This window comes from Alligator sinensis, unplaced genomic scaffold (genome assembly GCF_000455745.1).
Source record: "Alligator sinensis unplaced genomic scaffold, ASM45574v1 scaffold1902_1, whole genome shotgun sequence".
Classification (NCBI taxonomy): Eukaryota; Metazoa; Chordata; order Crocodylia; family Alligatoridae; genus Alligator; species Alligator sinensis.
The window spans coordinates 32,072-57,102 of NW_005843416.1; the positions used below are offsets into that span (position 1 = coordinate 32,072).

General features: G+C 54.9%; 2 protein-coding genes across 2 annotated transcripts in view; one reads left to right on the forward strand and one right to left on the reverse strand.

Annotated features, from left to right (window-relative positions):
- LOC102369018 overlaps positions 1-9,720 on the reverse strand; it is a 41,785-nt gene extending 32,065 nt beyond the window's left edge. Inside the window, exons 1-5 of the mRNA XM_025195160.1 lie at positions 8,935-9,720; positions 6,966-7,117; positions 6,343-6,469; positions 3,083-3,199; positions 1,507-2,577 (exon numbers count right to left, since the gene is read on the reverse strand). Of these exons, the coding sequence (XP_025050945.1) occupies positions 1,507-2,577; positions 3,083-3,199; positions 6,343-6,469; positions 6,966-6,989 (1,339 nt within the window). The 5' untranslated portion in view covers positions 6,990-7,117; positions 8,935-9,720. The remainder of the gene's footprint in view (positions 1-1,506; positions 2,578-3,082; positions 3,200-6,342; positions 6,470-6,965; positions 7,118-8,934) is intronic.
- A 2,567-nt stretch (positions 9,721-12,287) lies between these two features.
- The window catches only part of LOC102369530 (zinc finger protein 420-like), a 36,412-nt gene continuing 23,668 nt past the window's right edge, over positions 12,288-25,031 (forward strand). Inside the window, exons 1-10 of the mRNA XM_025195163.1 lie at positions 12,288-12,377; positions 13,298-13,985; positions 17,964-18,440; positions 18,549-18,759; positions 19,169-19,258; positions 19,665-19,822; positions 20,472-20,627; positions 21,159-21,285; positions 22,147-22,263; positions 23,939-24,025. Of these exons, the coding sequence (XP_025050948.1) occupies positions 13,833-13,985; positions 17,964-18,440; positions 18,549-18,759; positions 19,169-19,258; positions 19,665-19,822; positions 20,472-20,627; positions 21,159-21,285; positions 22,147-22,263; positions 23,939-24,025 (1,576 nt within the window). The 5' untranslated portion in view covers positions 12,288-12,377; positions 13,298-13,832. The remainder of the gene's footprint in view (positions 12,378-13,297; positions 13,986-17,963; positions 18,441-18,548; positions 18,760-19,168; positions 19,259-19,664; positions 19,823-20,471; positions 20,628-21,158; positions 21,286-22,146; positions 22,264-23,938; positions 24,026-25,031) is intronic.

Here is a 25,031-nt window from a genome sequence, read left to right on the forward strand (position 1 = left end):
CTCAGTTCCCAAACCTAAGGAGGACAGGAAAGCACAAAGGTGCCATTCTGCAAAACTTTTCTTGACGTGCTCAGCAGTACAGCAGGGGTGGAAAGGGGACTTTTGTCCCACAATGCTACTTATCCTGTATGCAGTCACTAGCACTGTTCCTTTTCCCCTTGAAATTCAAACACAGCCAAAGATTAAAGCAGAAATGCACATCACAGCACAAGGTCTGCATGTCCGGAGCAGCCCACAGTCATATTTGCTACCAGGCCAGGTCTGTGTGCATGCCGTTGCACATCTCAGAATGCTACCCAGGACCTCCTATGGCAAGGCCACCCCCTCCTGCTTCATGGCCACATTGAGTAATGAGGCACACAGCACCCATGGCTGTAGCCAGGTAGCTCAACAACCCAATTCCTGAGATGTGGGGCAATGCAGGGGAGGCGGAGGATGGAAGACGCAAGGGAGGCAGTGTCATCTCAGCCCCAGGCGGGCTACGGAGGTGTCCACGTATCCTTCCACAGTGTGACAGTCAGCGGAGCAGGTGTCCTAGGGCAGCCTGCAGCAGTAGCTTACTTCATCTCATACCTCTTCTCCATGCACCGCCTCAGAGGTGCTCAGCCTGAGCGGGGAAGGGGCAGTAGCTACTCTTGGGCAAGATCGCTTCAGGGGAGAGGGCAGAAGAACAAATCATCATTTCCTGAGAGTCTCACCCAGCATAGAAACTGCACATGGTGCTGGATGATGCAAGGGCTGCGGAGACGGGGGCAAAGCTGCAGCACCTGAGCAAGAGCCCCACTGCAGAGGCTACGATGGCCCCTGATGCTTCTCCTATCTAGGAGCAGGGAGAGCTAGACACATGGCTCAGGGCCTGTTTGGAAGTCCTCCTCACGTCAAAGCTAGGAACCAGGACGACTCTGCACAGGAAAGGGAACAGTCACTCCATATACTCTTTGTCTAATTAGGCAAGTGGGAAGACCTCCCTAGCATGGTAGAAAAAGGGTTAATTCATAAATCTCTACTCCTCCCTCCCACCCCAACCCCTCCAAACAAAAATCCCAAACAAGACAGCCCCCGCAAGGGTTGTTTGACATCAAACCTGTCCTAAAATATAAAAATCAGCAAAAGAGTGAATATCCCAGGAGGACAGGGATCTGCCTGAAAAAAAAAAAAATGAATGTCTTGCCAACCGGTGTATGCACATTCCCCATAGTGAGCATTTCATCCAGAGTTGACCCAGTGAGGGAAGGCCTGCCTCAGTGACACAGTTTTGCTAGATACCCCAGGAAGGCAGAGGACAGAGTGATAATATCCTAAAAGGCCAGGAGAGCAAGGAAGAAAAAAGGGAGCATCTGGCTGCATGTTTGTGTCTGCACCTGGGACTGGATGGCTGTTTGCAAGGGGACTTCGGAGGCATGCCCCCCCTCTTGGTTACCTGCATCACTTAGCCCTGTTGGCTCCTCCACCCCAACCACAGCCCAGTCAGGAAACCCCTCTTTGAAGAGCAGATGCATTAGAGACCAGGTACAGGATCCCCACCCTCAGTGCTCAGGGAGGACGAGGCATGGGCTAGCAGCATTTCTCCCTCATTCATTGCAAGGGTCCAGTCCCTGTGGGTTCGCTGATGCCGGGTCAGGGCAGAGCTCGTGCAGAAACACTTCCCACACACGGTGCAGCCGTAGGGTCTCTCCCCGGTGTGGATCCTCTGATGGACGGTGAGCTGAGAGCGCTTGCAAAAGCTCTTGCCACACTGCGGGCAGGGGAACGGCTTCTCCCCGGTGTGGATGCGCTGGTGGGCAGCCAGTCCCGAGCGCCACGTGAAGCTTTTCCCGCACTCGGCACACGGGAACGGCTTCTCCCCTGTGTGGATGCTCTGGTGGATGATGAGCCCCGAGCGGTGGCAGAAGCTCTCCCCACACTGAGAGCAGGGGAATGGCTTCTCCCCCATGTGCAGGCGCAGGTGGATCCAGAGCGCCTGCTGCTGGGGGAAGCTTTTCCCGCATTCCCCGCAGTGGTACGGCTTCTCCCCGGTGTGGAGGTGCTGGTGCACTTGCAGGTGATGCTGCTGGGTGAAGCTCTTCCCACACACTGTGCAGTGATAGGGCCTCTCCCCCGTGTGCACGCGCTGGTGGTCCTGGAGGTGATGTTGTTGGGTGAAGCTCTTCCCACACTCAGGGCAGCCATAGGGCTTCTCCCCTCGGTGGAGGCGCTGGTGCACGCGGATGTGCGACCTCTGGGCAAAGCTCTTCCCGCACTCGGGGCACAGGTAGGGGCGCTCCCCCGAGTGCGTCCTCTGGTGCCGGATGAGAAGCGATTTATACTGGAAGCTCTTCTCGCACTCGGGGCAGGGGTGGGCAGCCTCCCTCCGGTGGGTCCTCCGGTGTACCCAGAGATCTTCGGTGTCCTTGAAGCTCTCGCCGCATGCTCCACATTTATACAGCACCTCCCCACTGCGAACCCCATCCTCCTGCCTGCTCGGGGCTCTCTGCTCCTCGAGTCCTTCCCTGCACACAGGGTGAGTTTGGGGCTTGGCTGCTGCGAGCCCTTCTTCAGGAGCCTGCTGCTCCACTCTGCTTGGTATCCCAGCACCTGCTTGGTGGAGAAAGCAATGCAGAAATCAGTCCCTGTCCTCCTGGAAAACAGGGCAAGGCCAGTTATGCCCCTGCGCTGGGATGTGCCTCAGAACAGGGCTGAGCTCTGACATTGGGTGCCCTAAAGGCTGGGATAGAAACGCCAAATTATGTCAAGCCTTATTCCTTAAGGAAACCTTCTGGGAGGGGAGGGTTTTCAGGTGCAAACCCAGGCCCGAAATGAGCAGTTATGCTCCGTGACGCAGCTCCTACCCAGGTGCTGGGACACAAGGCGGCCTTTAACGTCTCCTGCCCTGGCATCCCAAGTTACAGAGGGACAAAGCGGGGAACATTTGCCTGTGCCTACATTATTGATGCAAGGGATTGGGAACACGCACCTGCTTGGACAGCACAGATCAGACTAAGCTAGTTGAAGACAGGACCTTTGGGTCTCGGCTCGTGTTAAGTCAGTCTGGGGTCCGAGCCATCCTCAGGACCAGGAAGGAGGCAGCATCATTAAGACTCACCTAGGCATGGGCCCTCGGACCATGAGCTCTCTCCTGAATCCTCACCATCAGAGACCCAGAGCTCCGCGTCCCCTTGCTGGATGCGGCTGATTAAGTCTGGTGTGGGACCACGATGTCCTATTTCGGCAAATGTAGAAAGGGACATTTTAGTTGGTTACTTAACATCCAGAACCCAACTGGGGTTTAAGGAAAGGCTCCGATAGACTCAACTATCCTAAGGAGCCTTGAGGAAAAGGGAAGGTGGACATTTAGGATCCAGCAGAAACCCGGTCACCCAGATAGCTGTATGAAATCTAAATCAAATCACTCCTAAGTATAGGTAGGTGTTTAAAAAAAATAAATCAGAGAGACACCATGAAACATAGGCAAGGATGCATAGATCTGGATTGCACTAGAAGGGAAAAGGATAAAGTTTTTGCATGTTCAAGAGACCAAATGGTGAATGCTTATACGGACAAGAACAGTTTATGGTTCCAGGAAAGCTCCAGTTACAGAAATAGAAAAAAAAAAAAAAGGCTTTATTCTTGGTGAAGGTTTTCAGTGAATACTATTGGATAGGCAGAGTCAGTGACTGGTAGATGACAAACTTGATAAAGTAAGCCCCACCACCAAATACAGGGTCCGCAGGTAGGGTATGGCCACACAGAGAAAGGATGACTTGATATCAACCGTAGATGCAAGTATCCCAGCTATTCTTGCCAACGGAAAGATCAACATAGGAGCAAGTATGAATCTGCAGGTTGATAAGTACTGCAAAGACTAATGCAGGCCAGGGACAGGGGTTATGGAGATGGACTAAAAGGAGGAGACTGCATTTTCTAAGAACATGTGCAAGTCCATTAGTGTGGCATTGGTCAACAGTTTCCCCAAAGGGCAAGCTCCTCCAAAAGTGATGGTCATCCAATGCACAGAGGTTTTATAATGACAAAGTTTAAAGATAAAATGGAAAATAGCGTTTGAAAGGGGCTGCCATGTTAGAGCAAAGTAGCATAAGACAAAGCCTTACTTGGTAACTTTGGGCTATTCCCCAAAAATACAGTAGAGAAAAGGAATACAGGGGAAATAGGGAAAGCAGGAGTTGTTTCATGACAGCTAGGACTACAGTGGTAAAGTAAACCTGCCAGGTTGTTACCAAGGCTTGATTTAAATGCATTTTGGGATAAGTGAAGGGGGGGGGAATGAAAATGTATGAAATATATGAAAAGAAAGGCAGAGTGGTATACTTCACAGGCAGTGTACCAGCAACACAGCAGTAGCCAGACCACCAACATCATGAGCTTATCACAACACTTCCCATCTCGTGCTGAAAAAATCTGTGCTCTTCAAAGGCCAGAACTTCTGCCCAGAGAAACAGCCTGACAATTGGCCATCATTTTTGAAGACTCGTGGTGATCAGAAGAGGTCCCGGATGACTGAAAAAGGGCAAACGTAAGTGCCAGTATTTTGGAAAGGGAAAAGGGAGGATCCAGGGAACTACAGACCAATCAGACTCACTTCAGTCCCTGGAAAAATCATGGAGCAGGTCCTCAACACATCCATTTCTAAGCACTTGGCGGAGAAAAAGGGTGATTAGGAACCACCAGCATGGCTTCACCAGGTGCAAGTCATGCCTGACCAACCTGTTTGGCTCCTATGACGACGGGACTGGCTCCGTGGATGTGGTGTACCTTGATTTTAGCAAGGCTTTTGATACGGTCTTCAACAGCATTCTCCCAGGCAAGCTAAGGAAGTCCGGGCTGGATGAATGGACTGTAAGGTGGATAGAAAAACGGCTGGAGCATCGGGCTCCAAGGGTAGTAATCAATGGCTCTATGTCTAGTTGGCAGCCGGTATCAAGTGGAGGGGGCTGGGGGACATGAATTATAAGGAAAGACTGAGGAAACCGGGCTTATTTAGCCAAAATAAGGGGAGAATGAGAGGGGATTTAATAGCAGCCTTCAACTCCCTGAAGGAGGGTTCAAAAGAGGATGGAGCTGGACTGTTCTCAGTGGGGGCAGATGACAGGACAAGGAGCAATGGTCCCAAGTAGCAGCAAGGGAAGTTGAGGTTAGATATTAGGAAGACTTTTCTCACTAGGAGGGTAGTAAAACACTGGAACAGGCTTCCCAGAGAGGTTGTGGAGTCACCATCCTTCAATGTTTATGACCCAGCTCGACAAAGCCTTGGGTTGGACGATGTAGTTGGGGACACTCCTACTTTGAGTAGGGGGATGGACTACATGTGACCTCCTGAGGTTCCTTCCAACCCTAATTTTTCCATGATACTATGACTTAGCATAGACAACGACTTTATGGTCTATTATAATCTTCCTGATACTAGCTATCCCTTGTACTTCACAGCTAATAAGGACCCTTAGCACGGTTTTGTTCCATCTGCTATTTAGCTCAGCTGCATCTGTTTCTGCCTCAGAGGCCTGAGGAAGGCTTCTGTGATACCCAATTCTTGCCTATGTTTATACCAACCATACCTTGTGTTGGACCAACTGTATCATCCACAAGGATTCCTCCCTTTCGCATATCTCCTGGACCTTCATGGCAACATCACCTCAGCACTATGAAGCTTTAGAGAGCAACCAGTGTCACTATAGAGGGAGGGGCCCAAAAGTAAATGTGGCAAAGACAAAATCTATGGTTTGTGGGGATGCAATAAAGAAATATGAGCCAAAGCATCTACTGACTCTTGGAAAGAAGCAGTTGGGCTACAATGTTTATAAGGAAATGTCCCTAGAGGATGAGTCAAGGGAACAGAAGCACCATGCATTGAAACAGAAGATGCTGGTAAAACTTTCTTTAACTTCTGCTGCATAGTAACCAGAAGAGATGGAAAAGGCTTAAAGACTACTACTAAAACTTCCCGATAGGATTGTGAAATATTTCAACAACTTACAAAAGAAAAGAGAAGGAGGAAGTGAGAACCATCCCCCCAAGGAACAGCCTTTGGTGATGATTTATGCCCAACCCATTAGAGATGACAAGAAGGTGTTGAGTGTACAAAGAGGAGAACATCTTGGTAAGGAATTGCTGGTTATGAAAGCACCAGGAGTTCGATGAAGAGGAAGCGCCCAGAGAAGAAAGATATATCAGATGAAGGATGACGTGGAATTATAAAACAGAACAAAGGCCCTGAGCAACAACAGAGCAGCATGGAGAGGAGATTGAAACTGGCTGCCAACCTCACATAGAATAAGATGGGAAAAGGAGGAGGAAGAAGAGACATTTTTCACAAAGGTTCAGGGAGAAGCAAAAAACCCTGAGTATTACCCATAAAAACAAGGGCTTGGTAATTCCTCAGCATCTGGTCCCGGTAAAGCAGCTTGTCTTCATCTTCCAGCAGTGCCCACTCCTTCCGGGTGAAGTACACAGCCACGTCCTCAAAGGCTTTCTGGAGCTGCAGACACAAGTGTTGGATATTCAGCCCCTTTTGTGGCAAGTTTCCACCCCTATGCTGCCACAGCTGTTCCAGCAACTCCCTTGGTGGGGATGCAGTGACCACAAAGTGCCTTTGTCGGCTTCATCTAGGGAAGAAATGCAACTCCTCCTCCTGTTGGCATAGGCTGTGTCTACACGAGGAGGCTGTGCCAACACAGACAAACCAACATTGCTATACCAGCAGAGGTTCTGTGGCGCAAATGAGCCCCAAGTCTCACTCAGAGAAGCAGTTTCCATAACAGTCTCACAGGGAGAACAACCTTCCCTATAGGGATGGCTCTAGAAATGTATGCGTCTCCAGCCAGACACGTCCTCTGTGAAACCCAGAGCCCTGCAAAGTCGACCCAAAGGTCTTCCTTTGCTTTTTTTTTTATAGGACAGAGAGCTCTGAAGGGCCCAGGATTTCAAGGAATTGACTTGCCTGACACGATAACGTGTCCTTGCTGCTGTCCTACCTCAGCCAGGGCTGCTGCAGCCATCCTCCACGATCTCAGCAGAGGATTGGAAATCAAGTGCTGGGGAAGGAAGACAAAGAGATCACTGATTCCCAATGGTCTGCGATGGGCAGGAGCAGTCCAAATTCCTTTGCGGGGTGGGGGAAATCAACCTGGATACAGGAAAAAGAGAGGATTGCAGCATTCAAACTCTATGCACAGCAACTACAGCATTCATTATATTTTGGTGTCAGGATGCCCATGGCACAAGTCACACCCAAGGGCATGGAGGGGGATCCCCCAGATAGGAATGAGCTCTGCGGTTTCATCCTAATCAGACACAGGCGGTCAAATCCCCGGTTAAGCCAGGAGTGTCTGCTCAGCTTTACTCTACAGACCCCCTCGGTAGTCTGAGGGGCAGAGATTAGTGGCAGGGGCTCTTTCTTAGCTCCCAAAACGTAACATGGGCTCTCTGAACACCCCACTTTAAGAGCCACTGAGCTCTGGCCACTTGGACTCTTGAGACCAAGCAGTTCGGTCCAACCAACCCCAGCTCCATGTGCTCCCTCTCTTAGGAACATCTTCCAGCTCAGCTTCTGGTGTGGGACGAGACCTCGGCACAGGGACGGATCAAACCCCCAGGCATATGAAGTGAAACAGCGTGAATCAGTGCCCTGCAGGGCAGCACATCTCCAGGCCTAGCATCTGCAAGCAGCCTCAGTCTCTCCTTGTCCTGCCTTTCTCTCTGCACTTCCACCTGAAGTCAGGTAGAAGTTGGGGCAGGGGTAATGCAGGATGTTTTTTGTTGTCCCTCCAGCAGGCTGTTGCCTCCTGGGAAGGTCTGAATTCAGCAGTGCTTCATTTATTCGCATGCACATTTTAGTGCATTGGAAGGGGATCCCAGAAGCTTCGGCACAAGCCCCAGTTCGGAGTTTCTCAACCCATGGATCATGACCCAGAAGCCCATCACAAGACTATGTGAGAGGGTCATGAACAAAAAATAGAATCTCCTTTAAAGGAGAAGAGGCATGAGAAACCATGGGTTTCCCCTTGCAGGCTAGCAGACTTCCAGCTTGCAAAGGGCTCCATACTCCTCCCCCACTTCCCTATACCCCGCCACACTGGACAGCTGGGGCCTGGTGGCAGCGGGTTGGAAGTGAAGGGCACTAGCAGGGCGAGGGGTCTGTTTTCTACTTACACTATTTACTGAGTGGGCCCTGGCCATGAAGGTTTGCAAATGGATCCTGGTACAAAAGAGGTTGAGAAACACTGCCCTAATTGAGTCACAGGTTTGCCAGGGCAAGCTGACCCCATTCTTACCTAGTGTATGTAAAAAGAGGTCTGGGAAACTGGGGCATGTTTGCAACCCTCCCACATGCACCTAGGAAATATTGTCACACATCATACGATTGTGTCACAGGCCCAGAGTCCACAAGGATTTATTGCTGCCACTAAATACATGGGACTTCGGCTGCTGAGACTGGACACTGAAGCCATCTGTGCTATCTTGAAGAGGGAATGGGAAAGGGAATGAGATCTCCCAGATGGCCTGTGAAGCAGGGGATGAAGGAAGCAGATTAGGCTGAATTGATCTGGATGGGGGGGAAAAGAGGAGATTGTGGCATTCAAACTCCATGCATAGGAGCAAGAGCTCAACCCTTCTGCACTGGTTTCACAAACTCTCTCAGCGCAGTCCCCCAGGCAGTACCAGCATGGGGGGAGTCTGGGTTTTAACCCAGTCAGACCCTGGCACAAAGGGACTGGGCTGAATTTCAAACCCAGATAGGTTGCTCTTGCACGGGCTTTTCCTGTATCAGTCTGGCATCCTGCTTACTCCTAGAAAACAGCACGGTCACGATGAGGCTGCCCCAGCACTGGCTGTGCTTGGGGGTGGGCCATGCTGGGCTCAGTGGCACACATTCAGACACCCCAGGGTGCTAGGTTCCCTCTCCAAGAGACCCCCCCCCTCCCACCCCTTGCCCCCACTCACCCACCAGGCTGTAGCAATAAGCTCCTGGTCTCTGGAGCTGCAGACAGGACCTGATGCTCAGCACCTATGGGGAAAGCAGACCAGGACCTCACAGAGGAGGGGTTTCAGCCAGAGAGGATTAGTCTGAGATTTGATTTGCATCAAAACAGGGGTGGGACAGATGTTGGCACTTAAAGGCAATTATCCCTGATTCTGCCTAGGCAAAGTGTTAATTCCAATACTTCCCAGGTACTTAGCATGGGACAAGGGGCTGCTTCTTCATAAGGTCTGGAGTTTGTTCCCCTGTTCAAATCCGAATTAAAGCTGTGATCCTGCATGCCCTGGGACCCAGAGAGAATTTTATCCCTGTTCCTTTGAAGTCAGGCAGAAGGGTGGCACCTTAGAGACTGGCTCAGGGAGGCATAAGCTGGGACCTGAGGGGCTCTGCACTCTGTGGAGCTCCCCTGGTCCCAGCCAGAGTCCATGGTACAGCAGGATACAGCCATGGATTGCCGGTGGTGGGGTAAGACCCCCGCTGTGTGCACTGTCTCCAGGGGCATTAAAACTGGGGAGAAGGGGAGAAGTTGAGTGCAATGGTCACTGGTGCAGGAGCATCTCCCTGGAGGGTTCATTGTTATGGGGAGGGGCAGTCCTACTCCTTTTCCCCGGGTTGCTTTCCCTGTGACCCCCAACTCCCCAAGACTCAACCCTAGTCCCTGAAAATCTCATGACTGAGCCCTTAAAAATCATTTGAGACCCACCAGACCTTCCCACAGCCTCTGGTCCATGTGCACCTCATGCCCCCCAGCAGACCCCTGCCCCCCACCCCCAAAACAAACAAGTAAACCCTCGTTCTCCCCCAATTCCCTATTTCCTGAAGCAGGGCATGGCCTGGGTTGGAGAGAGGTTGTGAGAACCAATACCCACAAGATGGTCATAGAAATCCCAGAGAAGGGAGGCTGGAGGGGGCCTGCAGAGGTCACATCTAGTCCAACACAGCCTGAGGCAGGATCAGCCCTGTCCACACCATCCAGCACATCAGGGGCAGTGATTCTTCCCCTCTATTCAGCACTGGGGAGGCCACATCTGGAGGTTGGTGTCCAGTTTTAGGCCCCCTACTACAGAAAGGATGGAGAGAGTTCAGTGGATGGCAACAAGAAGGGTTTGGGGGCTGGGACACATGACTTGTTAGGAGATCTTAAGGAACTGGGCTTATTTAGTCTGGGGAAGAGAAAACTGAGAGGGGATTGAATAGCAGCCTTCAACTCCCTAAAGGGGGGCTTGAAAGAGGATGGAGCTGGGCTGTTCTCGGTGGTGACAGATGACCGAACAAGGAACAATGAATGGACTCAAGTTGCAGCAAGGGAAGTTTAGGTTGGATATTAGGAAGAGCTTTCCCACTAGGAGGATAGTAAAAGATTGGAACAGGTTACCCAGAGAGGTTATGAACTTCCAGCCTTGGAGGTTTTGAAGACCCAGACAGACAAAGCCTTGTCTGGGATGATGGAGTTGGGGATAGTCCAGCTTTGAGCAGGGGGCTGGACTAGATGTGACCTCCTGAGCTCCCTTCAACCTCATTTTCTATGGTTCTATCTCAGACAAACCCATTATCTGAACTCTGAGCAGCACGAAACGGTCATCCCCGACACAGCCCAAACATCACACCTGTACCGGCCACAAGTAAAGCCAGGGGACCACAACAGCCAACATCCTGCTGCTGTAAAAGGTTGTTAATATACGCTCAAGAGGTGCTGTGCCCCTGCTACAGAGGAAGGCCAAACCTGCTCGGTCTGGACCAGTCTGATCACAGGGGGAAATTCCTTCCAGACTGGTGTTGGTCCGATGCTAGCAGGACCCTCTAGCCAGGACTTTGGTCCCAGCAGGAGCATCGGCAGGGCCTGGTTGTCATCTCCAGCTTGGAGATAACCCAATAACACCCCAATACCTCTGAGGGAGGCTTAAAGACACCCTGACACACAGAGCAGAAATGCAGGGAGGGGGCAACCAGCATGTCCCAGAAGCCTGGGACATCCCCACAGTGGAACAAAGAAACCCCAACCATTTCCATGTCACTGAGTGGCAGTGAGACCAGCCAGCCTGGCAGGGGTGACTCCAAGAAACCATCCACCATCACCCAGGCACCTTTGCAGGGAACCTTTGGGGTCTGCAAGGTTGTGGCAGGAGTTTGAGAACAGGCCCAAGTCCCACAAACAACGGATTAAAAATGGCCTGAATTAATGTTGGCAGAAGGTTTCGGACCACCCATGGAGGGTGCATGTGAGGCAGCCTCCCAGGAGAAGAAGATGGTGGTGAGACTTTTGGCCTTGGAGGACGGAGGCTGATGGGTGTCTGGTACAGGGGACAGGCTATCTGTACCCATACCTGGTACAGGGGACAGGATACAGAGGGCAGCAGGGGCCAGGATATCTCCAGAGTTGTTGGTTGTGGTTGTGTTGGTCTAAGGATGTAGGCAGACAAGGTTCTTTGCTAGATGTGATATCTTTTATTAAACCAACTAAGTAGTTGGAAAAAAATGTTCTGTGCAAGTTTTGGGCACAGATGTGTTATACCTGAAGAACCTTATCTGCCTATGCCTGCAGAAGGGCATTTGTGCCCGAAAGCTGGCAAAGAACAATTTTTTCCAACTATTGAGTTGGTCTAATACAAGATATCACATCTACCAAGGATATCTCCAGGACAATCACCTGGCAGGAGAAACACCAGGGCATGCAGAGGGACAGTGGATTCCCAGCTCAGGCCAGGCAGCCGCTTTAGGAAACCAACCTGGGAGCAGGAAGAAGAGGGCATGGTGGCATCTGCCCTCCACACCCAGAAGTACAGGCTCTAGGGCAAAGTGCGCAGATTGCCTTGGTGCCTGCACGTATTACGAATTGTACCATAAGCACAGAGCGGCCACACAGGCCCAGTACCGGGAGTGCCGGAAAAATGGCCAGCCAGCTACAAAAGGATCCCGCCGGCCCCAAAGGGAGCGCTTGGCAAGTGTGGCCCTCTGCAGCTGCTTTGTATCCAGATTTCATTTGACGTGAAACAAAGTATCCACATCCCCTGGGCACAGCCTCAGCTGCAGGCTGGCATGGGGGGGATGCTACAGGCAGCAGCAGCTCCAGGCTGGGGCTTTTGTCCCTGCTCAGCGGCTGGGATGCCTGGGGCAGCTCCAGTCCCCTGCCTGCTAGGGGGGGGGGGGGGTCTGCGCTGCCCCGGCTCTGCCCCTGCCTCCCCCCGGCCCCACTCACCGCTGTGCCAGGGCGATGCCTCAGCTGGGACCGGGTGCTGGCATCGGCTCCAAGCCCAGGATGGAGGAAGGGGCGGGACAGGAAGGGACCGTGGGTTTCCAGCCCTCCTCCCTGGCATGCCCGGGGCGGGCTCTGCCCAGGGGAAGAGCCAGGGCAGAGCCACTGCCTCCCACTGGACCGGGCCAGACCCCCGTGCCCCCAGCTGCGGAGGTGAAGGCTGCAGGCCAGGCCCAGGGGAGGAGCGGGTAGGGACTGTGGGGGCACCGGCAGAGTAGGGGGCTGCAGATCGGGAGTGAGGGGCACTGGCAGCAATGTGGGGCTGTGGATCGGGAGTGAGGGGCACCGGCGAGGCTGGGGGGCAGGGGTTGCGGGTCACCCTCCAGATGATGTGGTTGAAAGGTGGGAGGAAGGAGGGGGCTGCGTTGGCTGGTGGTGCAGCGAGCGTGGAGGAGGGGGTCCATGAGCTGGGTTGGGTGTGGGGGATGGTTTGGGGAGAGGACGGGCAGGGTCCTGGGCTGGGCAGGAGCAGCCGAAGGGCACGGTTGTGCTAGGCTGTCACAAGCGCCAGACCCGCGCTGCTGCAGGCTGCACTTTCCATGGGGGAGGCTGCAAATTTGTTGGCCCAGGTTTGTGCGTGGAGCAGGGCAGGGAAGCTGCCGTCAAGCGCGGAGGCTGGAAGAGAGAGTGACCTAGCTCCGAGCAGGGTTTTCCCCTGTTCCTCTCTCCACTTGCAGCCTCCAGCATTTCGGGTCTGGGAAGCTCTGATTCGGAGGCCGTGCCCCTCACTCACTCACTCAATAGCTACCGCTGCCCCTTTCCTCCAAGCATGTCCCCAGTCCCTTGCAAATCTGGCTGAACTCTTGGCTTCTACCACGTCTGCGCACACGGTGGGGCAATGGCTGTGGGACCATGCAGGGGACTGTGGAGGCAGCGAGCTGTGGCCCACATGGAGGTGCAGGGCTCTGGGATTGTGTGGCCATTGAGGGGGCCTGGGAAGGGGTATGGGATGAGCTGGGGTGCAAGGCCACGTGCCAGAGGCCGTACAGGAGATGAAGTAGAAGTGGGGTGACAGGGACATGGTCTTCACTGTGGTCATCACACTATAAAATCCATGTCTTTCTTTTCCCCAGGAGATTGGATGCTGCCATCAGGCCTCATTCATTAGCAGAGGGAGAGGCCAGGCTGGGGTGAGGCCTTCCGGGGTGGGGAAGATGGGTGCTGAGCTGCCAGCACCAGTGGTTGACCTTCCCTGGCCAGCATGGGTGCACCCTCCAGTGAAGATGGAAGATCAGGACCCGGCAGGTCCCAATTCTGAGGCAGGAGCTGATGGGGCAGGGGACAAGCCTTATGTCATCCAGACTAGGAGCAGCAAGACACCCAAAAGGATCAAGCAGGAGCCATGAGAAGGGCTGGCTCACCACTGGGAGGTGCGGTGGCGGGAGCCCCAGGCCCCGTGTCCCCTTGCTAAGACTGTGCCAGCCCCAGGACCCACATGGCTGCTGGAGCCGTCGCCATCATCATGGGACAACCCCTTGTCAGGAGACGCGGTGCCAGTGCTTCCAGGAATTGGGCTGCCAGGAGGCTGAGGGACCGTGGGAGGTTTGTAGTCGCCTGCAGGAGCTCTGCCAGCGATGGTTGGGGCCCTAGTGCAGCACCAAGGAGCAGATGCTGGAGCTGGTGGTGCTGGGGCAGTTCCTGGCCATCCTGCCCCAAGAGATGCAGGGCTGGGAGCGGGAGTGCAGCATGGAGACCTGCAGCGGGGTAGTGGCCATGGCTGAGGTGTTTTGCCTGGGCCTGGTGGAGAATGAGATGCTTCAGGTGAGAGCATTTCACCCCCACAATGATGCTATGTCCCTGTCTCCCTGTGTTTGGGGACGTTCCCTCCCAGCCCCGTCTCTCCCAGCAATGTGGCTGTCTTGTCCCCAGGTCACAGTGCATGCCAAGGTCAAGGACGTGGCCTCAGACAAGATGGTGCCCATTGGGGTATTGTGGGAGGCTCTTGACCCCTGGCCTGAGCAGCCTCAGTCCTATCCTATGGACATTCCCTAGGAGCAGGCAGGATGGGGTGAAACCCTGGGGGCCCAGGACGAGCTGCCTGATGTCCCACATCAGCTGGAGTCAGGTAATGTGCCAGATGCAGGGCAGGGTTTGAGTCTTGGCACCTAAACAGCTGCCTCAGTCAGATTGCAGGCAGACTGGACAGCCTTCTCTCTCCCTGTCTCCTGGTGTTGGAGCGATGCAGTCGGCATCTCATGAAGCCTCCTTTGACTTTGCAGCCTGAGCGACCAGCAACCCATTGACAGAAAGTTCCCACAATATTTTCATTAAAATGAATAGGGGAAAAAACAAACACTTTTTTAAGTGTTTGTTTTTCGGTTGCATTTATTTTTGTGGAGAACCCCCCACCCTCGACCACCGCCTCCAAAATGCATGATCCAAGTGATGTTTTCCATAAATACCAGAAACAGCAGATCAAGAAATTGCACAGCAGCTGATTCATAGTGTGTCCTCTCAACAGGGACAACGGTTCCTTATCCCACTGCTGCTAACTCGGGCATCCTTCCAGGTGCCAGCTGCCTTGTTCACTTCTCCCACCGATCCCTGGGGCAAAAGCAGCTTGGCTTTGGGGCTGTCCATCCTCACAGGTGGGGGATGAGTGACCCACCCAGATGCCACCTAGGATGTCACCCTGCCTGTGCCCTTAGCTGGTGGGTCCTGGGAAGCTGTGATGTGCAATATGAAGCACACGTGTTGCAAGCCTAGGGGAATGAGAGGCTCAACCCCAGCAGGAGGGAAGGGGCAGATGCAGGCGGGACTGTCTGCAAGGGCCCCAGGTGTTTCCCAGCACCAGGGAGGAGATGGAGCTGTGGGTGCAAAGTTGGGAGCTGCTGCCTGGCCAGATGGCAAGGAGCTGGAGGTCAGAAGTGAGGGGCACTGGCAGGCCTGGGAAATGCAGATCCTAGGGTCTCACTGCCCAAGTGCTGAGTGGGGCCAGGGCAGGTATGAGGAGGGAACACCCTGCTGAAAAAGAGGTAGGATGGGGGTCTCTGCCCTGCAAATGCAGTCCCCTGCCACTCACCTGGGCCATAGCATCCCTGATAATGGCCCTTTGTTCTCTCCCACAACCCATCCTGTGTGTGGAGGGGTGCAATGGGGGCAGGAGCCTAGCACCCCACCCCTATGTCTGGATCCCTGGGAAGCTCTCTGGAGTGCAAGGCTGCCCCCAGCCCCGAGCCCTGCCTAGGAGATGGCTACACTGCGATCCATGGTGGGATGCAGGTTGGGGGCACAGTGTGCACTGTCTGCTTGCTGGGAAGGGGATGAATGGTGGGTGCAGAAGCAATGGACGGGAAGGGTGCAGGGATGCTGTGTTAGGAGAGGTTTAATGGGGGTGGTCAGGCGAACGGATCTGCCGAGCTGCTTCTTGAACCCTTGGAGGGGTATTTTGGAAGCTGGCCTGCTCTCGGTGCCCTGTGGTGGGGCAGGCGGGATGATCATGAGGCCTCTCTGTGTGGATGAGGATGGGGTGCATCAGGGCTGGGTGAGGGGTGCAGAATTGGGCTGGCGGGTCCTGGCCTGGGCATCTCTGGTAGGAGAGAAGCCCCCAGATCCTTTACCAGGGCTGGACCTCATCATGCTACAAGAGTAAAAATCAATGACTGAGGCCCGGTCACCCCTCTCGTGCCTCTGCGAGCTCTCTGTGCCCGGCCCTTTCCAGCAGCAAGAGGGGTGAGCTCCCACCTGCCATGGGGTTTTGCTGGGGATCAATACACCAGCACTTGAGTGTTTCCTGTCCTCTCAGCAACTCCCCAGAAGCCTCCCATGCCTCCTGGAGCATGTGGCCCTTATCTGTGCCCTCCGCCACCCCGGGAAATGGGATCCAGCACTGGGATCCCCATGTCTCTCCCCGCAGGGAGCGATGCCCGTGCAAGCTCTGACAGGGTGCTGGACGCGGGGCTCCTCTCCAGCTCCATGGCTGAGGAGGTCTATGAGCAAGATCTGTAGGACTTTGTCTCTTCCGTCCCCCTCCTCTCCCACACCACGAAGCTGCCCAGGCTCCTGCCTGCAGGCAGCACCAGCATGGGGATATTCTCAGGCTCTCCCTGCACCAGCAAAACAGGGGCTACGCTGTGGACTCCCTTCCTCCTCCCGGGGGGGCAGGCCCCCCAAGACAGGGTTTGTCACCCTGGAGCTGCTGGGGACATCCCAGGAAGATCAGGGGAGAGCTGAACGGGGCAAGGCCATGGACCCATTCAAGACTGGCGGGGCAAGAAAGAGCCCGTCGGGTGACACCCAGGCAGCACCCGCGGCTGAGCCCAGCTGGGACGGGGCAGCGCAGAGGGACGCATTGCCTGGACACAGAAAGGGAGGCGTAGGTTGGATATTGGGGGGGGGGAACCCTTTCTCTCTAGGAGGGGGTGATGCACGACCCCAAGACGTGGTGGTGGCATCTCCATCCGTGCAGCTGCGGCTGGTCCTGCTCGGAGCAGGGGCTGGGCTGGATGTGACCCCCTGCCCCCGTGGTATAGGGGTCCTGGTGCGGTGCTCGGCATGCCCGTGCCCGTCCCCCGGGCGCTGCGGGCGGAGTTGTGGCAGGATGTGATGCTGCTGCGGGGCTGGGCCGAGCCTTTCGCCGCCCAGCGCTGCCCGGCCCTGGCCCCGGTGCGTGTGCGGGAAGGGGGTGAGGGTGCGGGGTGCCGGGGCGGGCACGCGGGGCCGGGGGTGCACCCCTCTCTCTGCCGCCTCCTGCCTTCCCCTCCGGGCCGCCCTTCCCTGCCCTGCCCTGCCCTTGGCAAGAGCCGCCGCGGCCTGGCTCAGAGCTGGGAGGGCCCTGGGCTCGCCACCTCCAGCATCCAGGGAGGCCGATGCCCCTTTCCCCGCCAGCCCCAGGCCTGTGTCGGATCCCCGTGTGGACCACGAGTGCCCCGCTCTCACGCCGCTGCGCCGGGGCAGACACAAGTGCTTTGTGGCGGCTTCCGAGGGGGTCGTGTCGTGGCCCCTCGTTCTTGCCAATAATGAATCCCTGCCGGCTTTCTCTTCCCCGTTCGGTGTTTTGGAAACACTTTTCCTGCACCCCCCTCCTCTCAAGGGTTTCTTCCCAGCTGAGCGGACCCGGCCTCCTTAGTCTCTCTTCACGCGGAAGCCCCCCCGCAGTGCCGCTCATCCTTGGTGCCCTTCTCTGGGCTTCCTCTGCTTGTCCTACGTCCTTCTGGAGGTGCAGGGACCAACAACAAGAGTATTCATGCCCTGGGTGCACCACGGACCTGTAAAGGGGCATCATGGCCAAGTGCTGGAACGGGCTGCCCCAGCCTCCATCCATCCTCCGTCCTCAGAGGTTTTGAAAACCCAGGCAGACAAAGCCTTGGCTGGGATGATGTAGTTGGGGTGGTCCTGCTTGGAGCAGGGGGGGTGAGGCTAGGTGACCTCCCAAGGTGCCATCCAGTCCTCATTTTCCGAGTCTATGATTGTAAATCTGCAGGGTGGTTTCAAAGAGGATGGAGCTGGACTATTCTCAGCGGTGGCGGATGTCAGAACAAGGAGCGGCAGTCTCAGGAGATGGGCTGGATGGGGTCCTCTGGTGCTGAGAGCCATGGAGGGTCCTGCCGTGCACGGGGCAGCTGCACACGTGTGCAGGAAGGTGGGAGCGGGGCTGCTGGGAGGAGGGTGGAAAGCCACATGGGTCCTAGGATTCCCCAGTGGTGCTTGGGGACTGTCGTTTCCCCGAGTCTTCAACGTGGTTGTGCTCTTGGCTCCCTCATCACGTGATAACATGCAGGCTCTTTCCTTTCCTTGCAGATGCCCCAAAAGAGAAGACGCGGCCGGCAGGCCCAAAGCATGAGCAGCAGGAGAGTGAGAGCTTGGGACAGGCCTCCCCTGGCAGACACCGTGGCTGCCAAACTAAGGCCAGTGCCGGCAATGAGCCCCATTTTTCCAGCACTAGCACCAGCCATGGTGTCCCCAGAGCTGGCCCTGGGGGACGAGGTCCCCACCCCAGAGACCTGGCGCCGGCGCTTCCGCGGCTTGCACTACCAGGCGGCCGCGGGGCCACAGGAGGTTTGCAGCCGCTTGCAGGAGCTGTGCCAGCGCTGGCTGGAGCCCCAGCGCCGCAGCAAGGAGCAGATGCTGGAGCTGGTGGTGCTGGAGCAGTTCCTGGCCATCCTGCCCCGGGAGATGCAGAGCTGGGAGTGGGGACACGGCGTGGAGACCTGCGCTGAGGCCGTTACCCTTGCCGATGGCTTTCAGCTGGGGCAGGCGGAGGACGAGACACTCCAGGTGAGAGCGCTTCACCCCCGTATCGATGCTGCCTCCCCACCTTTGTCTGTTTGGGGATTTTCCCTCCTAGCCCCATCTCTCCCAGCGACATGGCTATCTTGTCCCCAGGTCACAGTGCACATGAAGGTTGAGGATGTGGCCTTGGCCAAGTTGGCACCCACTGGGACATTGTGGGATCCTCTCGACTCCTGTTTCGAGCAGCCTCAGCCCCATCCTGTAGACATGCCGCAGCAGGAGATGGGATGGGGTGAAACTCCAGGGCCCCAAGACAAGCTGCCTCATATCTCCAAAGAGGAGCCCCCACTTCAGCCGGAGTCAGGTATCGTGCCAGATGCGTGGCACCATTTGAGACTCGGTGCCTAATAGCTGCCCAGCATTTGGGGCTCACGTCACTGCCCTGGCCTGTGACAGGGCCCCAGTCTTTACAACCACGTGGCTGGGGAGGGGCAGGACTGGGGTCTCTTTTACAGGACAGCACCCAATTTGAGAAAGCCTGGTCTTTTCTACTCTCTCTGTATAGCACCCAGCAAAAAGACGGAGTATTTGCATGGGCCTTGTAGTGCCTGCTTATTAAAAGCAAGGATTGTGTTCCAGGGGCCTCTCTTCCATGGCTGTGTGCATCCTTTGTGCCCAAGAATATGATGGTGCTGATGTGAAGGAGATAGGTTTTCCCAGTGTCTTGCAGCTGGTTCTTGCACACTGAACCCCAGGTCTCTGTCCTGCTGCAGATCCCCCTGAGACAGAGAAGCCCTGGGACACATTAGCAGATGAGAGCTCCTGGGCCTCGTGCCCCAGACAAGACCCTTCCTCAGGTGCAGGTAAGGAGCTGTGCTTTTGACCTTTCTACACATGAGGCACCACCCATCAGCAGAAAACTTGGTCAGTTTCTCCTGCTGTCCTGGAAGCCCCCATGCCCCCAGGAACATATCACCCTTTTATTTCCCTTCCCCTTAAAAGGCGGATGCTGATACAGCAGGGAGGTCCCCTGTTTTCCCCCGGGGAGTGATGGTCATGCTGGTTCTGACGATGCTCTGATCACCGCTCTGAGCAGGGCTGCTCCTTGGGACACATCTCTGGCTGGTGGTTGTGGGGGTCTTTGACTCTTCCTTCTCCCCCTTGTGCCACATGCTGAGACCTGGGGATGCTTCAGGCAGAGGGAAATATTAGGGCTTTCTCCGTGCCAGCAATACCAGGTCTAACAGGTGATACCTCTTTCCTACCCAGCAGATGCAACGATCCTGAGCAAAGCTGAGGAGCAGCTTTATGAGGAAGGGCCTGTAATCCCAGAGTTGCAAAGGACATCCCCAGAGGTGTTAGGGGAGAGGGGCTCCCTGACACCTGAGCCGGACCAGCTGCAGAAGGGACAGGACAGGCCTCTGGAGGTGAGCGAGGCACCAGCTGCACTTGGGGGTGGGAGTGCAGCTGGGGCAGAATCGAGCAAGAGCCAGCGGTACAGGGAAAAAGCGGGGGGAGCAGACAGACCTGAAGAGCCACTGATGATGAAGACTATACCCTCACTGAGCTAGCGGGCAGGGCAGATGGTGGGGGATGCCAGCTCTAGAAGTCCTGATTAGAGTCAGTGGAACAGGGGCCTTTGTCTCGGGTACCTCTGAGTGCTCAGGCAGAGCATTTGAAGTCTGTAAGAGCCCAAAACGAGCTCACCTGGGTACTCTGTGACACCCAGCCAACACCAGGGAGCACGCGGCGGGGAGCTCTGCAACTAAGCCCAGCCGGGTCCCTCCAGGGCAGGCTCATACGCAGGCTGTTTGCTAGGGGTGAGCACCTGCCAGGCCACTAGAGGCAAAGCCAGTTCACACGGCCCACAGCAAAGCGACATGAATCCCAGTCCCAGTTTCCTAGGATTCATGTCTGAGGGGATACAGGACCCCATCCCCAGAACTGATGCTGTCTGGAGGATCCCCTCTTCAAGCCTCCAGCTGCGACTGGTGCCAAGGAAATCTGCCTAACCAGTGCTGTTGCTTCTGTGGATGGAGCGTGAATGACAGAGTCCTGTCTTTCTCCTGTTTCCAGGTTGATCTTCCAAGGATCCCGGCCAGCCCAGGCCATCAGGAGTTTGCATTCCCTCCTTGTGCACCAGGGTCCAATTCCTTTGCCCGTTCCTTGCTGGTCTTCATGTCCAGTCCTCTGCCTGAGATGGCAAGCGTGGCTGCAGCGGCCCAGACTCAGGTAGGACATCAGCAGGGAGATCCCTTGTGTGGGGCATTAAATCCCCAGGATGCTGGTCTATAAAAGCTCCCTAGCCTAGGGCCATATGGGAAGAAAAGGCAGGTTCCTAACACTACTCAGCACAGGTAGTTCCCTGCAGGGGTGTTTGGGTGAATTCCCAGAGTCCCCCTGCAGTGAATCAAAGCTGTGGGAACAGTTTTGCTGGGTGAGACTCGCGGCACCTGCTTTGCAGAGTCTCTGCCGGGGTCACGATGCCAGATCCAAGGTGTTGGGATCTGCATATGCCGTACACTGACGGGAGGAGCTGCATTGCCTTTCTGAGGCCGTGGCATAAGGTGACACGTGCTTCTCTATCAGCAGAGCTGCATTGATGCCAAGCCCTTTGCTGGTACAGCTGTCAGAGAAGAGGTGGGAAGGTTTCAGCCCTACTTGGGGTAGCCGTGCTGGCACATCCTTGGCATGCAGTGTAGCCTCAGGTGTCCAGGGAGGCTGTAGCAGAATGGGCTGATTGTATAACGGTTGTATTTGCAGCGCCGGTTGACCTTCGATGACGTGGCTGTGTACTTCACCCGGAAGGAGTGGGCGCTGCTGGACGATGGAGACAAGGCGCTTTACCGGGACCAGATGCTGAGGAATTACCAAGCCCTTGTTAATCTAGGTAAAGCTCTGTTTCTTCCTTCTCCCCAGAGCTGTGTGGCCTCTGAGATGTCTCTCCTTTCTTCTTGTCTTTATACAGAGTTGGCTTGTGTTTTCAATCTGTCTTCTCTCTTCTGCTGTTTTCTCCATTAGGGCTTCTGTGAGGTTTTGAATTTTTCTTTTCTCCTTTTTCAGATGGAGCCACATTCTCTTGGCTCTTCCTTTTGGTTCAGCTCCTGGGGCTGCCACATTCAATAATTTTTTTTGGATAGTGATATCTCTTCCCATTGTCTCCCTCAGTGCATCCGCACCATCTCGTTAATATTGACTAAGAGTCGTATATAACAGGGGACCACATCCTCGTAGTAGAGACACGGAGGAAGAGTAAGAAAATGGTGATTGTACCTTTAAAGATGAGCGGCTGGAGGGTGTTTGGAGGGTGTTTGTGAGTTTTGTACCCTCAAAATACATTATGGTGAGTGATGGTTTCTGTGTGGTTTCCATGTGATCATCCATCTCATTGCCTGTTTGATGGGGGCAGTCCATGCACCAGACTTAATTAGGGAGTTTCATCAGGCGCCCTTGAACAAGCCTTGTCCTAGGATGTCTGGAAGCAGTCCTTAAGAATAGCACTGTAGCCAGGTAGCTAGGTCAGCAACACTCAACCCCCTAAGCAGGGCCAGCTGAGCCTCAGCCCACTGACTGCTTCTAGGGCTGCCTTTCTGAAGTTTTCTGCTTGTGGCTCCTTCCCTTTCCTTCTAAATGCCCACCTTCCCTTTTCCTCAGGCACCGTGAGGATATTGAAGGCCTTTGGGTTCTTCCAACGGGGCACAGGGTGGGGATTAACCAAGCATCATATCCTTCTGTGCATTTCCTGAACTAGGACATCGAGGTCCCACCCCAGACTTAATCTGCCGCATCCAGAGAGGGGAGCTGGAGCTCTGGGTCTGTGGTGATGACGATGCTCGAGAAAGCTCCTGGTCTATGGGCTCGACCCCAGGTAAATCAGAGCATCCCACCCCCCCAATCTAGGAACCACTCCCATCCCAGAATGACAAGGAGACCCACACACCTACCAACCTCCCCTGACCTGCTGCCCCCTGATCCCAACCCCAAACAGGTGTTGCATGATGTGCAGGCAGGTGTGTGCTTTTACTCCTCACCAGTCAGTGATGTAATGACATTAAAATGTTTCCCTTCTTCTCTTCCTAACTAAGGGCTCTGGCCATGATATAACTTTACCCCTTGAGCAATGTCTCCTATTCCCCTTGTCTCTGGAGATGGAGCCCTAGCAACCTTGGGAACCTCTCTTGGGAGGTTGCCGGTATGCAGTTGTATGGCTAAGGCCTGCCAGCTGTATGGATTTTAAGTTAGATTTTTATATCCTGGGGGGTATCTTGGACTGGGGTTTCCACCTTCACTGGGCAATATGATAATTGATACTCCATTCTGAGTGGGCATTTTTGCAGGGTCCCCTAACCCCTGCTATTTGGAGACTGGAAAGGCAGCAGTGGAGGGCTGCAATTAGGTAGAAATAGCTACAGGTAAATAAGCAGCCAGGGAAAACCAGAGACAAGTGCCAATATGCAGCAGAGATGCTGCTTGGGAGCTAGCTGCATGGCCACCAGCAGAAAGGTCGGCAAGATGGAAATGAGTGAGGGCAGACTGCAGTGAATCGGAGCAGGTTGAGTAGGGGACTGACGAGCAACCCCTGAGCGTAGTGGAGCCCAGGTGGACCCCCAGCATGCTAAAGGCCTGGCTCCTTAAGGAGAGAGCCCAGTATGCCTCTGACTTAGGCTGAAGGCACAACTCCTTCTTGCCTGTGCTGCTAGAGAAGGGAAACCCAAGCAACACAAGTACCCAGGGAAGCTGCATAGAGCCAGCAGCTGAAGCAGAGGTATTTGGGACCCAGGCAGGCCTAGGAAGGGTTTGCATTTGAGTATTACCTGACATACTACCAGAGATTCAGGTAGTGGCTACAGCGGTGGTGTGGAGGTCATAGGTGGGGAGCCTGGGAGGCATCTGTAGTAGAAGAGACTAATGCCCAAGTGTGCAGGTGTATAGGAACGGGTGGGCTGCATGGGGCTAAAGCCAAGCAGTTGGAGGCTGAAGATAACAGCCCTGTAGAGTCAGGTGCTCATGGGGCTGAACCCAGTACAGGGTGATGGGTCCAGTCCAGACAGGGCCCAGGGCCAAGAGGAAGAGGAGCCATGCTCAGGGTAGAGAGCTGGCCTGAGGAGGGGCAGAGCTAGGTGGAGCACCCAGAGCTCATTGGCCTCTGAGGACAGCCATAGCTTGTCTTCCAGCTCTCATCTGCCCTCCCCAGCTAGCCCCTGGGACAGCTGCCCTAGTCACGGCCACAGTTACACTACTGCACTGGGGAGACATTAAGTTATACTGTAAAGAGGCTCTTTCAGCCACTGCTCCCCATGCCTCCCACTTGGTCTGCGCTTGAACTCTCCTCTATAATGGGCAGGTGCCCAAGGGAAGTGCTTTACCAGGAGTTTGGTGGGTGCCACATGCAGACGGGATTTACAATCTTCCCGACTCTTAAGGGATATAAAGAGCCAGCATGTTGCACCAGAACCTCTGCCTCTCTGCTTTGGGTAGCCCTGAGTGTCTTGGGACTTGAAAAGCTGTCTACATGTGCATGTTACCCCTTTCTTCTGGCACAGATTCCTCTGGCATGGAGGAGACCGACTCGTCAGCAGAGGAAGGCTCTGAGGGCTTGCTCCCATGCCCCGAACCGTCTCCGGATACAGGTAGGCAGCAAAGCTCTCTCCCATGTTTGGACCACAGGAGCATCTGGTGCAGAGTAGGATGATGCTAAACAGACCCCACGCACCTACATTTACTGACGTACTCGAGATTAAGTTCGCCACTGTTAGGGGACTGGGTCGTGGGTGGTGTGTTGTGGCAACTGGGTCTCTGAGGGCCCCGGGGCTAATTGCCGGATCCGGAGGGAGAAATTGGAGAAGGGTCTGTAATGAAACAGGGGCCAGAATTGAGGAAGTCAGAAGCTAAGGTACCAAGTCCAGGGGGGAAATCCACAGGTCAAAACTGAAACCCAAAACCAAGCCAAGGGGCAAGATCCAGGACACAGATCTATAGGGAAATCCAGGGCTGAAGTCTGAGGAAAAGCCCAAAAACCAGAGTCAGGAACCAGGAAGACCAGAGAGCTTGAGAGCCAAGAAGCTTATCGCGGTGGACTAAGTCAGGCCTGGAAACTCACAGCCTCAGCTGGTACCGAAGAGAGAGGCATCAGTCAGTCTGAGCCAGGACACTCGCTGCTTCTAAATTGGGGCTGAATTCATTAGCTGAGGGTTTAGTGCAGGTATGGCTGCTGGGGTCCTTGGCCCAGGCTGGCCTGTCTGCTCCAAGTCCCCGATGGCCAGTGAGGTTGCTTGAGACTTGCCCCCCTAAACCACTCTCGGGGCAGATGAGATCGATCTCTCAAGGGTGAGCCCCTGGGACGAGGCTCAAGTCACCTTGCGAGTGAGCTTCTGTCTCTGGAGCATATTAGAGCCTTTGGGTTGATGGGGAGCGCTCAGCACAGTCTTCCCCTGCACCCACCAGTGCTGTGGCAGAGCCTGATATTTAGAAACCCTCATTCTTGCTTGGAGCAGATACCCCTGGTGCCACCCACAGCCCCATTCGGACCCAATGCCAGCAGACACATCCCCACTTGTCTCCCCTGGGAGGAATGGAAGCAAAGTGGTTCCCCCCATTTTGACAGGCCTTGGCAGGGACAGCATTCATGGGAAACCC